This window comes from Lepisma saccharinum, chromosome 7 (assembly GCF_977018435.1).
Source record: "Lepisma saccharinum chromosome 7, izLepSacc3.1, whole genome shotgun sequence".
In the NCBI taxonomy this organism is placed as follows: domain Eukaryota; kingdom Metazoa; phylum Arthropoda; class Insecta; order Zygentoma; family Lepismatidae; genus Lepisma; species Lepisma saccharinum.
The window spans coordinates 69876600-69891042 of record NC_139235.1 but is presented as its reverse complement, the minus strand read 5'-3'; the positions used below and the strand labels follow the sequence as shown (position 1 = coordinate 69891042).

The 14443-nt window shown below is 36.4% G+C and overlaps 1 protein-coding gene across 1 annotated transcript in view; it reads left to right on the top strand.

The window, feature by feature from the left end:
• The window catches only part of ClC-b (chloride channel protein 7), a 70549-nt gene that overhangs the window by 43900 nt on the left and 12206 nt on the right, over nucleotides 1-14443 (top strand). Inside the window, exons 13-14 of the mRNA XM_083125407.1 lie at nucleotides 1141-1305; nucleotides 13810-13893. Coding sequence (XP_082981533.1) covers nucleotides 1141-1305; nucleotides 13810-13893 — 249 coding nt within the window. The remainder of the gene's footprint in view (nucleotides 1-1140; nucleotides 1306-13809; nucleotides 13894-14443) is intronic.

Genomic DNA, 14443 nt, shown 5'->3' with positions numbered 1-14443 from the left:
TTCTTTAACACTGAATAATCTCTTTTGTGTTTTTTTTTTAATCTATTCATTTTGAGCGTGTTTCAGATGTAAACTCAGAATGCAATAACCGTGTAACTGAAGTTGCTAGCTATGTAATGAAAGAAGCTCGTACAATTACATTGACAGTTACAATTAAAATGAGCACGTATGTCATTACATGAGGTATTGGAAATGATGTCCTCCTGCATCCACACATTTACGGCATTTTTAAAGAAAATTTTCACTATTATCTAACAGTTCTTGCTTACTTAGTTATTACATTACTTAACACGTATCAGTTCCTCTTCCAAAATTGCTTCAATTGCCCTCCTGATATTTTCTTTCAATTCTTCTAATGTATGGTTTGAGGTTTGAAAGCTTGGTAGCTTGCCACACAGATGTCATGAAAATGTCTGTTTCTTGTGAAAGGCATCGGAGGGATTTTTGATCGTACTTCAACGTTTCTTCTCATTAAGCACACTCCGTTTTACCCTTTGCTTATCAAGAACAGACGTGATTACCTAAATGTGTTCACAAGTATCCGAACACTGTCTCTGTGTGAAACAGCAACGTCTGGGAATTCTGCTGCGAAACGTACTTTAACTTCCCTACAACAATTCGTAAGGACGTAAGAATCATGCATAAAAATGTGTTGTTTCACATTGTACGGATAGCGTGGTATTATTAGGCTGCAGGAAAGCACCAGTAATACATAAACTAAAACAAAATAATGTAAAACACTTGTTACCACCTTAACACTTCACAAACAAGTGCAAACTGGACACAGCTGTCTGGATAATAAAGCACTGACACGTCCAGTAGCAAGTCAGCGTACAGCTCTGGGTCCAAATATCGGCAGACGCACTCTTACTTTCCTCCAAGGTAGCTGCCATTCCTGGGTGACTCTACCGAAAAAGGCACTGTAGTTTCCCACTTCATGCTAGAATCCCATTCTTTTAGATAATCATGCACATCACAATGTGTTAAATATCGGCATTGGAATAGGTCTGAAAAATTATTTGAAATAATGTTGTTGTTTCTTTGCATATTTTGCTCCCTAAAATATATATCTTGAATTATGAATACTCATTCTACATTTTCAAACACACTCTTTCATTGAAGATTATTTTTTAATTACAGGATGATGGCAAGTCATTTGGTATGTTCCGTGGACTCATCCTTAGATCTCAGCTTATAGTCTTGCTTCAAAACAAAGTATTCAATGAATCTTATGAAATGTGGAGGGACAAGAGAATCTCTACATCATTATTCAGAAATGCATATCCTCGGTACCCAACTATCCAGGTAAGACAAATAACTTTAGTTGTATAAAAATTATAGCATACTGCTGCTTTATTTTTGAATTTAGTTGATTTTATTTTACCTAGCAATATGTAACACTGAAAACATGGTTTTCTAAAACATTTTATTAACATAATAATTATATCTTTATTATTTTGAGGAATTCGCTCAGCAATGGGAATCGCTGCCGTGCATTGGTTCTCAATCATGGATGAATTATTGTATGATGTAAATCACACACAATACTGACAGTGAAATGGGAATTTCTTGAAATAACATTTTTTTTATCCAATATACTATATAAAGCCCCAATCTCACCACTGACTCACTGACATAAATGTTCTCAATGAACGAAGCCCCGGAGGCAAAAAATGCCTCATTACGACCCCCCATGAAATCGTCCCAAAAGGGTGAGAAAATAAAAAATCGCTCAATTGGCCCTTTCTTCAGGGTGAAAATGCCCTTTTTTCATGTCCATAGTAACCGTTTCCATGGCTTTTCTTTTTGCTCACATTGTTTCCTTTAATTCTCAATTGTCTAGCTACATTATATTTCTCACAGATGACACACAGATGAATGAACTCCTGGTTTTGGAAAAGTGCCTTAAGCAAGGGTGACATCTACATAAGAAGATTCAGTCCAGATCAGGCGCGGTTGGCCCTATAGCGCACAGGATCAGTGAACCCCCAGTAATATACGATAATCACCTCGAGAATGAACAATAAACAATGTCTTTACATTTTCACATTATTTCGCTAAAAATTCTACACAATAAGTCGTGTATTTGTGCCCGTAATACGGTGAACTCTTTTGCTGAGAAGAAGAAACCGCGATTCGGCCGCCCTGATACAGACCCTCAGTTGAACCCCCACAGGACAGCTCTTGCCATTGTGAAAGCTTCGTGCGGGAGCAGAAGCTCGAGGAGGGTATAGGACAAAATACATGGAAGTTGAGATTTGAAGAACCTATGTGCCACCCAACGGTCATGCGCAGTTCGTTCTCTCGCAGAAGGCGCGGGACAAGGCTCCGATCTCGTTGCTTCCTCCCTTCCAGTGTTGCTGTGTGTGGTTCGAGTTTGAAGCGCACACATTACATATTCAATATTCTCTTTGTATCATTTTTGTACCGAACTTCTTGGAATAAATGCAAGATTGTGGCAGAGATGGATGAGTGGAAACAAATAAAAGCTGGAATTAGATGCGATGAATTAAAATAAAGGAGATACATTACCAAAATAGCTCGTGCATGCATTCAGAGGTTTTTCCTTAAAGGTGGAAACACTTCGGGTTCGCGAAAGAGAAAGAATGGCGCGAAGACGTGACTCGCTGTCGCTCGGTGTCAATCGTCTCAAGCCTGTTAGTTTTTGAAGTGCTTGGATACTTGTTGGAAAGTATTAAGTGAAGCTGCGAGTGAAGCGAGGGATGGACTTTACCTAGGTTATGTCATTTAATGCAGTGTAGGCGTTGCTGTCCGCGCAGGTAAGAAATGACCGATAGAAATGCACATAATTAACTTAAACAAACTTCCTTGTCCACTGAAAAAAAGCGTGTGCTGGTCGACCAGCCCCAAATTTGAACAAAGCTATCTTGTATCAATGAAAGGGTCTCAGGTTCGATTTCTAGTATGCACATGCCATTAGTTGCCATTTCCCTTTAATAAATGTAGGACCAGTTCTGATTAGTCGGCATGGACGTCCGGAAGGGGAAAAGGGGGCAGCCCCCCATGGAAATTGAATGTAAACAAAAAATTATATATTACACGCATATAATTTAATTTCAGTCACAGTAATTTTTGGTAATTATTATAAAAGCGTTGCAGTAACTTCAGACTGAAGGAGTGTTTTTTGCTCCTCCTGAGGAAAAAATATATTACTTGCCCCTACTTGAGGACGTCCATTCCAACAAAACTCAACTTTTTTCATAAAGGCACAATTTATTGTAGTTTCAGCCCTAAATTTATTCGCACACCCCTAATACAAAACCTTATACTCCCAGATAAAAAAAAATTCTGGACAAATCTTTTAAGCCCGCCCCCCATCCTTTTGTTAGGCGAAGGAAGTTTATTTTGCGGAAACTGAATATATGTCACATGACTTCAGTGAACCCCCGGGTAAATAATGCACGAGCCGCGCCTGGTCCAGATACAATTACATATATGTATATTGGTATACTCAAGGCGAGAATATCTACATCGTGCTCGTTTCAACTAAATGTTTAGAGGTATAATGACAAGCAATTCTTTAGAGCTTGCCGTGCTTGTTGTTGACCATGGAAACTGACGTTGCTAGGGAACTTAATGAAAGTTTATTTTTACCTCGAAAACTAGTGTAAGTGAATTATGCTAGACTTTTCGAATTTCAAAATATAAGCTTCAGAATTTATTACTAAGCAGAGGTAGGAATTCGATTTAATTTAAAAATGCGAAAATGACAAGAGATGTAAAATATTGCTATTCCGATTTAGTGTCGCTATTGAATTCGTTTATACAAAACATCCAAGTAACTAAGCTTGAAACGGTTATTACTTACTTAGTTTATTTTTAAGGAAATAGACAATATTTGTACCATATTAGAGCCCAAACACACACAACATTACGTTGAAAACTTTTCAAATGAGCAAACCACGTCGGCGAGAGCTACATTATATCTCACAGATCACACACACTCTTGGTTTTGAGAAGGAGCTTCAAACAAGGTTGACATCTACATAAGATGATGTTTCAGTCCAGGTACAATTAGATATTGGTATACTCAATGCGATAATATCTACATCGTGCTTGTTTTAACTAAATGTTTGGAGGTATAATGACAAACTATTCTTCAGAACTTAACTGGCTTAACTTGCTTGTTGTTGACCATGGAAACAGACGTTGCTAGGGAACTTAGAGAAAGTTTATTTTCACCCTGGAAACTACTAAGTGAATTATGGTAGACTGTTCGAATTTCAAAATATGAACCTCATAATTTATTACAGAGGAGACGTAGAATTCGAGGGGAATGACTGAAAACAATTAGTTTTCAATTACATTTTAAATTGTGAAAATGACAAAATACATAAATATTGCTTTTGCAATTTAGTGTCCCTATTGAATCCATTTACAGAAAACATCCAACTAACTAACTTGAAACGGTTTTTACTTACCGAGCTTATTATTAAGAAAGCAAACAAGAGGCCGAACACACGTAAATTTATGTTCAAAACTTTTCAAATAAGAGAGCCACATCGGCGAGCGCACGAGACGTGTAGCTATTTAATTTGTTTATATGAAATATCTAAATATTTTGAAACGGACGATATGTACCCAGTTTATTATTATGAAAATAGACAATAATATGTTGAATATTTGTAAAATATTAGAGCACATACACACACAAGCGAACTTATACACTTGTTTCCCTTCATCCAATACAACATGCACGCATCTTCAAAATCATTAAGATCATTGAGGAACCCCATCTATAACATGATTGTGCCCACAACGTGGTAAGAAGGTCAAGCATGCGAGCGTACAGTCGAAAGTGCGAGAGTCCAATATATATATAGCCCCAATCCCACCATTCACTCACTGAGATAAATGTTCCATGAAGGAAGCTCCTGATCCAAAAAATGCCCGATTACGACCCCCATGAAATTGTCACAAAAGGCCAAGAAAATTCAAAAATCACTCAATTAGCCCTTCTTTAAGGGAGAAAATGCCCTTTTTTAATGTCCTTAGCAACCATTTCCATGGGCATTTCTTGCAGCATGTATTGTTTCCTTTAATTCTTAATTGTCTAGCTACATTATATTTCTCACAGATCACACACAGATGAATGAACTCCTGACTGACTAGCTGTCATGCCATAGGTTGTTATTATTATTATTATATTACTATTTGTCTAGAAAGTTTGTGCTTGGTTGATGGTGGCGTTGCAAGCAATACTTTAAATATTAAACATTTTAACGTCATACCTGTGACTGAACATACCAGTACCACCTCAAGTTTTCTTAAACTAAGATATTCTCTTTCTTGGAGTTGCTCCCCAATAATGTATTGCAGAAAGATTTACATGTGTGGCAGGAGGTTAAAAATTATAGCGGTCTGAAAAAATAACTACATCAGAAAGAAAATGAGCGAGAAGAGATACAAGTCGCCCATGATGATACAATCGAAACAACTTACCAATGAAGCTCCAGCATGTGTGTGTTTGAATCTGCATGGAATGTGGTAAGTGCATACGACATGCATTTTCAATCCATAATTTGACCTGCTAATTTCTAGAAACGTCTCACATGTTTTCTTCTTCACAAAATCATTTTGCACATGGAAACCAAACATGGAGCTGTTAGGCCATAACTACTTTCGGCATGACTGTAAATTATATGCCTCTACATTTTAAATTAAAGGTGATTTCGAGTTTGTTTACACAAGTTTGCATTGCCACCTATTAATATGTTTAATTTAATCTGTATCTAAAGAGATATTCTTCTGGAATCCTAGAATAAGAATGAAACAGGCATTTTTACTTTTACACAACCTATGAATACTACAAATGTAAATCGGGATGATACTGGTTGGCCGAAATAAGATGTGCTAAAGGTGGTCTTAAGAACATTCGTTTCGCTATTCTTATACATAGTTACAGATTTTAAAACAAAATTATAAGATGTGGTTGTTAAGGATTTTCAGATTTAGGTTTCCACACAAAGCAAGAACTATAGTGGAATCAATTCCATACACAACAATATGCTCGTATCGACTCTCTATGTCTTTTTTTCCATTTATGGCTCCTCCACATGCCTTTCCACATTTTGTAATAGATTTAATATCAAGTAGTTACTCTCAATACTATTACATTTTTATTAAAAATAGTAGTAGTTTCGAAATGTGTAAGTAATTCCATTCTAGGCATACACTAGTTGGCACTGCACTGTAAAAAAAAATCTACCTTTGACGAGAAGTGAACCCGGACCATTTAGCATGTTGGCAACTTATCATACCGACTTAACTATAAAGTCATATTTTCACAGAATTTTATTGCCCACTTCAGTGGCGGTCCCTCCATGGAACAGGCTGTTCCCTTCTACTTATCGCTCTTTTTAGCTATTTAAATTATCTATAATAACACTTCTTTCTTCCGAAATCAACATGCCGAAGAAAAACTTTCACCGTGACTGGACGTTTGTTTACTTCACCTACACTTGTCGTCCCACCCTCTGCTGTGTGACTGACGCCGAGTATTTCCGACCACGCGCGAAGGTAAACGATCCTCATGGTACCACCTCCCACCATGGAAGCTGAACTCGCTAGTTGTTCCCTATGAGAGACATAGCGAATTTTTTTTCCTTTGAGTTTTTGTATGTGCTAAAGTTTAATTGCATCGTAGTGATGGTTTTGAGTGTAGTAAGTGTATAGTTCTCTAATCTCATTGCAAAATTGCATCTGCCAGTCATAACGTACTGGAAAAATCTTCTACAGTCTAAGTGTCTGCTAAATCACCTTGGCTAAACGTTGCGAAATAGCTTCCGAGGGAAGAGCTCGCATCCATCTGTTCCACCAGCCCCAAGACCTATGCCCAAGATGCACGCAGTGGCAGGACAAGAAAGTGAATGTTGCGAGCGTAGGGTTGCGCATGTTGTATGATCGACTGGCTGAAGATGAAAGCCTTTAGTTCATTGAACTTTACAGAAAAGACAGTAAACCAACACCTATCTTAACCGAATAAAAAACTAAAACGAAATCGTACACAAGGCATTTTCAATCAAGTTACTACAACTCTATAAAATGATTAACTGGATACTCTTCCAGTGGCAAATTATTGTTGTCCTTGTTTGTTCCCGAGAAGGGAGTTTGGAACAGTTCGGGTTTTGTCACAATCTCTACAAATCTAGCGTGCATCATGAAAAAACTAGGCCATCTGATTGCCATTATTGCATTGAGGACGTTTCAATTACAAGAATGCTCAACTCTCCAAAAGGAAAAAAATGTCAACTTAATGTACAGAGAGATGAAAAAGGTTTTGACAAAACTTTTTTTCTCTGATCACTCATAAATTGCTTTTATTAATTGTTTCTTTGTTGCGCATCACCAATTTTTTTTTAATGTTTTCTTTACATTATATCATATTTGCTTTAACATTGGTATTGTCATAATTTTAACGTGTTTCATGTATGTCAGTTCTGACAATTTGTAACATATGTATCGTATGTTTATTTCATTCATTTCAACAAGGGTTGAATTTTACTTGGTGTACTGTATTATATTACGACAGGTATGGGAGGGAAGGGTGCAAGTGCAGGTCACCTGTTCCCCTGCCTGATTTAGCACCGCACGGCACTGGCCCACTTTGATATCTGTAAAAAAATATATTATTAAAGAGGCAGGGGTGGTATGTTCTTTCAATTTTTATGGAATGTTTGTGTGTAGTTAGGGACTGATAAATGTTGTAATGCATTCTCTCACTAGGCATTACACAACGCCTAGAATTACACAATTTTTCAAGGTGTAAAACAACAAAAATCATGTATCATTTTAATAGAAAGAATATAAATGACAAACTGCAAGAGACACCACTTTATGAAATGAGAGCTTGCCACGAGGTTGCTAACAATTCCAACATTAACGTTTGTGCCTGTGTATAGATTTAGAGTCAAGATTTAATAGCATAGCTATAGCCTAATATAAGCAAATAACACAATGTAACAAAAAAATATTTTTTTTCTGTTCCTGGGTAATAATTGTTATTTCCTAATTCCTTGTGTTCCAAAAGTATAGAAAATGGCTATTATTCCTCACAAACTTTGTTTTTGTAGCCAGGACAATGATGTTTTGAGATTTACCCTTTTCCAGTACACGTTTTTTCTCATTACGAATAAAGAAGATAAATAACGTGTCATATTGCGCGCTGTAGTAATATACTGGTCTCCTCTATAACTGAAATGGACAGGTCTTGGCATTCTGCCAGCAAGAACAGTGCAAATCGTGCAGTTTGAAGCGGTTCATAGTCGTCCTAGCTGCCTAATTAGATACACGTTTACAATGGCATCAAGAGGCTGCAAGTATATGGCAGACCTTCGTCCATCGCCCCTGTGCCACATTGCCCTGAGTTTCCCATGCCCACTCCTCCGGAGAAAAAGCTGCCCTCTTCAGACGAAAGTAGTAAGTCAGAGAGCGAGGAAGATATTGATCTTTGATCTTGATAATTACAATTTTCGAGCCGAGGAGAGAAACCCGTACTACCCCAATCAAAAAGATCTTAATGACTTAATAAGAGATCTTGGTCTCACCAAGTCCAATGCAGAACTCTTGACGTCCAGGCTTAAGCAGTGGAATTTATTAGATGAAAGTGTGCAAATAACAGATCAGAGGAAGCGTCATCAAAGTTTTTCCAGCTTTATCATAAGTTAAGATGGACTCTGCTTCTGCCACAATGTCACCGATCTGTTTGAAGCAATTGGAATTGACTTCAGTCCAAATGAGTGGTGCCTCTTTATTGACAGTTCGTCCAGAAGTCTTAAAGCCGTGCTTCTTCATAATGGAAATACATACCGGTCTCTTCCACTAGCTCACTCAGTCCACCTCAAAGAGGATTACAACAGCATAAAGCGATTGCTAGATACCTTGAAATTTGATGAGTATGGGTGGGAAGTCATCGGAGACTTCAAAATCATAGGATTTCTAATGGGTCTCCAAGGCAGTTTTACCAAGTGTCCTTGTTATCTTTGCCTATGGGACAGCAGAGACACCAAAGCGCACTACAAGACGAGGTACTGGCTACAGAGGACAGAGTTCTCTGTGGGAAAAAAACAACGTCAAGTGGGAGCCACTGGTAGATTCCCACAAGGTGCTAATGTCTCCACTCCATATTAAATTGGGCCTGATCAAACAATTTGTCAAAGCTTTAGATATGGAGTCAGCAGCCTTCAAGTACCTTCAAGAATTCTTTCCTAAGCTGTCTGATGCAAAGATCAAAGCCGGTGTCTTCGTCGGCCCACAGATAAAGAAGCTTTTGGCGTGCGAAGAATTTCCCAAGTAGCTCAGTGAGAATGAAAAAGCAGCTTGGAACAGCTTTGTCTTAGTGGTTAAGGGCTTTTTGGGCAATCATAAGTCCGAGAGCTATGTGGAAGTGGTTGAGACTCTGGTGAAGAACTACGGCAAAATGGGCTGCAGGATGTCCCTGAAAATGCATGTCCTCAATGCTCACCTTCATACATTTAAGGATAGCATGGAAGGGTACTCGGAGGAGCAAGGCGAGCGTTTCCATCAAGATATATTGGACTTCCAACGTCGCTACCAAGGCCAGTATAACGAGAACATGATGGGAGACTATATTTGGGGGCTGATTCGTGAAAGTAATGTACAGCATAATCGTAAATCCCGGAAAACTACTCATTTTAAAATCTTTTGCAATAATTTTGATCACAACTAGAGTGCAAATATATGTCACTTTTGATGTATATGTGTTTGTCTTTTTTTATGTAAATGCAAAACACGAATTCGTATATTTTCTCATTGAAAACAGGTGAAATTAAATTTGTGTCCTGGTCACAAAAACAAAGTTTGAGGGGAATAATAGGCATTTTCTATGGTTTCCGGTCAGAAACCTTTAGAAAATAACACTCACTACACAGGAACAAAAATCGTGTTACAGGGTGTAATCTAGTGATACCAATTCCATGCATAACACTAGATTTAAATAATAGACTACACTTAGCATTTATTTTATTGACGTCTCATTTCATGGATTCAACTTTTTTGATGTAATTTGGTATTCAGCAGTTTCAACATTATTTGCAATTTGAATAAAAAATAAAATCAGTTGTCATCAAATTTGCAATTAATATTTCACAGACTTACATTTGTTTGCATTTTATCGTTTAAAAATGTGTTGTAGTGGAGATTCGAACTGGGGACCCTTTGTGTGGTGGGCAAGTATCATAGTCACTGGACCAAACCATATTCCTTGTTCAAGTGGTTAAATGTCTCTATCCAATCAAGCACTCACACTGATCAAGGAAAAACGGCAACAGTGGTTGCTAAAAGCTACACCACGGACTACATTGCGACGATACGCCACTTCAAAAACCATAAACATAACCACTACATTCTGAAGGTAGGGCCTCCCCGATGGCGCAGTGGTAGCATCTTCTCCTTGTAATCAAGGGGTCCCGGGTTCGATACCCGGTGGAGGCACAAGTGGTTTGGATCCCACTTTAAACTGTAGGTCCAGTCTTACTGTGCATAAAGTGGACTTAAATCAACAAATCAACATTCTGAAGGTACGAAATGTTCTCACCTTTTCACATAATATTTCAGATATTTGTTGTTTCACAACAAAGTCTTCCTTACTAGTCACAAAAGGAAAAAATGCACTGGTATTGACAAAACTACCACTTCACTGCCATCTACATGCAGGAGTTTGAACATGACAGAGACCTTATATTTTCTGTTATTTACTTAAATTCCTTTAATCGTAACAAAATTATAGATATTCCAAGATCTACTGAATAAAACAATCTTTCACATCAGAAAATGTCTTCCTTCTCGAATCTATATTAGTGTTACAGTTGTGTTTAGGAATTTACTTTTCAATAAATTCATATGTATCTAATTTTAAATTCTATCTGTGTGTCACGGTTGCAATTCTTGATAAAAAAAAACAACTCATATAGGTATGTTCCCATAATCAAAACTTAGTAGATTTAGTATCATGGATAGCATTAGAAATATGTAATCTCTAAAATTTGATGTGGAACCCACAAAGAAAGCATATTAGTAGAATTGACGATAACTTTATCTGTTCAATATTTCTATAAATAGCACATATTTGAGTACACAACTCATTTTCTTTCTCATTGTTTTTACAAAAATAAAGGTCTAATTTTGTAACTGTTTTTTTTTAATTGTCAAATTTGTGTAGTTTCTTTTTTCAAAAACATTTTTTTTCCTTGTAGAGTCCTAGTTACACATTAATCAAGAACATGATTGATCCATTAATGGAATATTTGCCATTTAATGTTGGATTGATAGAATATTTGGCTATTAGAATAGGTTACTTTTATGTCAGTACCTGTATATACTTCATATTGATCCATCCCTGATCTATACCCTGCACTGTGTTTCTTCCTCTGGTAAAACTTTAAGGAGAAATGCATAATAAATATGCACTGTACTGGACAATTATGTACATGCAAGCAACAAATTCAGGGTATACAAAGTATTAAACATGGTACTCACCGGGAATTCTGCATGAATTATTGGCTCTGGGAATTATGCATCTATTTTTCTCCGTAGACGTAAAAAATTGCAACTTTTATTAATGCAAATTTCATTGAATTTATTCATATTTATAAATGCTTTAAGGCAAGTTTTTCAAAGTTTAACTTTTATTTTTATCAAGGAAGGAAAAGAAAGCTGCGTGGAAAATAAAGCAGAATTCTCTCAATCCGTTTACTTTGGTAGTGTCTTTTGCAGAACAATCTATCTGACAGGTGAAAGATTATTGCAAGATAAATTATCTTGAAGTAGATTAGGTAAATTTGAGTTCGAAATTCGTGTACAATTATCAATTTTTAGTAGATTAGTATATCCCGTAACATTTGCGACTTGTGTTTGTAGATGTATTTCAAGTCTGAGTATGCGAAATTTCAAATGTAAACTCCATGCCTTTAGGGGATGAGGGACAATTTCGCACTAGTTGTGCATTTATTTCAATATTGTCCAAATGGGCAATGCTACTGAGGAAAAAAGCTGGTGTTCAATAGAGTATGAATTTCCCTACATGTTGCAAGTGAAAGTGTTTTTTGAAGTTGATTATGAAGCTAGATACGATGTTTGAAAAATATGATAAATAAGGATTTTCAAAAACCCATGTATTCCTTATGGGGAATCAACTTTAACTTAAAGTTACGGCGAATAAAATGGAAGTTTCGACATTTCTGCCTACCAATTACTACTTCAGTCTGTCCTATTCTGTTGATATATTTTTCTATACCATCGGAAGTTTGATATTCCCAAGAGAACAAATAAAATAATACTTCCATAAGAGCAATGTATTTCTCCTTTCCTCCTACGTCCATCCTGGCAGTGTTGCCAAACCTGATGCACATAAAAGAGCTAAATTTAACCGTAAACAGAGTAAAAACTTTCAAGTAGCTATAGAGTTACGAAACTGGATAAAGTGTCTCCTGGGGTAATTTTAGGTGTCAGAGTGGGGGTGTTGGTGAGGTGGCGCTGTTGTTACCGTTAGCTTTAAAGTGATGGCAATTTATTCTTAGTTTTCACTGTCTAGATCCGGCGGCATCACCCATCTCAATAATCCACCGATGGTCGTATGAAATCGAAAATAAAGTATTTCCGGATAACAATATTATATGTACTCTTCACGTCAGCCAAGGCATTATAAAGAAAAGTAGCTGGGGATGTAAGAGGGGGGGTGGGCGACACAGCCAATATAACAATATCACGTCACGTATATACTTATAAAATATATACTTATCACAGAAGTTGTCTATGTAAGCCGGAGCCAGTGATGGCATCATAGTGGGGCAGGGGCAGGTGCCATAGTTCACAGCCAAATGAGTGCACAAAAGAGCCAGATCTGGCTCCAAAAGAGCGAAGCTGGCAACAGTGATCGGCAACTGCCGAAGAGAGAAGGACCCAGGGAAATTGTCCCTCTCCCCCCTTAAATTAAATATTTAATATATATGTATACACACACACACACACACACACACACACACTTATTTTCCTGTAGTTTACGGTTATTACAAGCATAAGAAAACAGTTTTTTCTTTGTGACGTTTCAGGAGAACACACACTCCTTTCATCAGACATTTATTTTCATTTTGACTAAAGATACAGTTATAACAATGGTTACTAATTTTTTAAACAAAAAGAATCCGTTATATAATGGATATTGTCAATGTTACATTGTTGTAATATAGCAACTTAACTGTGAAAAGAAGCAGTCTGTTTTATTTTTATTTCAGATTATTATTATTATTATTATTATTATTTAATTATGAATCCCAAATATCATCAGGTAATTCAAATTCATCATTGTTTTCACAAAGTATAAATAACCGTAAACTACAGGAAAATAATTCTACAATGCAATGCGTACATACAAGAAAAACTATTATATATACACACTGTTCGATTTAATTGAATTAAAATTTTTGGATACATTGGAATTACACAGATCCTTTATAGTGTTAATATATTTGTGTGTGCATCTGTGTGGGTGGTGAGAGGCCATAATAAGTATGGTTGAAATAGAGAAAACATCTGATTGTACCCTTGAATTTTTAGAAAGTTCACCTTGAAAATCAGGAATTATACTTGAATTTTATCATGGTTCTAGAGTGGCCACCTTGATGAAAGATAAATGAATTTGAGTTAATACTGTCAGTTTCACATAAAAATCCTGACTGGGGTTCCACCTTCACTGTGACATTAACTCTGTCCAATGTTGTTTTTCTACTTGTCATTAATTAATGTTTAATCTTTATTGTTTTCTTTTTCCAGCAAGTTCATGTTTCACCTCAGGAACGCTCATATACCATTGACTTGAGGCCATTTATGAACCCATCGCCTTATACTGTACAACATGTAAGTTTACCAGTAATAATGCATGTTCAATATTTGTATTAGCATAGTTAGAGACAAATATAGTGAAAGTGCCATGAATATATATTTATAGATTGTTACTATATATTTAAATATTTAGAAAAGGATGAAAGAAATGCAAGGAAGAATTTGTAGTCATTGTCAAGCTTTAGTAACTGATACTGTTTGCAATACTTGATTGTTCAGAATTGTCATAAACCTGTATTTTCCTGCATTATACAGTCGATCTTCATGGTCCAAATAAAACAAAATGTCTTAAGAGTTTTCCATATTTTAAGTTTTTGTGTTTTTTACGCTTTTGTTCATTGGTGCCTTGAAAAACAGAAAATCAGGGTTCCATTGTATTAGAATATTAATAATTTATTCAGGGTGTCTACCAGTCGAGATGTCAAGAAATCATACTTTTGGGTCAAGAATTTTTGCTGTCACAGTGATTGATTTATTTTATTTTACTTTATTTTTCTGTCCTTTGGGCTGATCGCGAAGATGAGGATGAATGGTGGTAAGATGTGATGTATGAATGGACAATCAC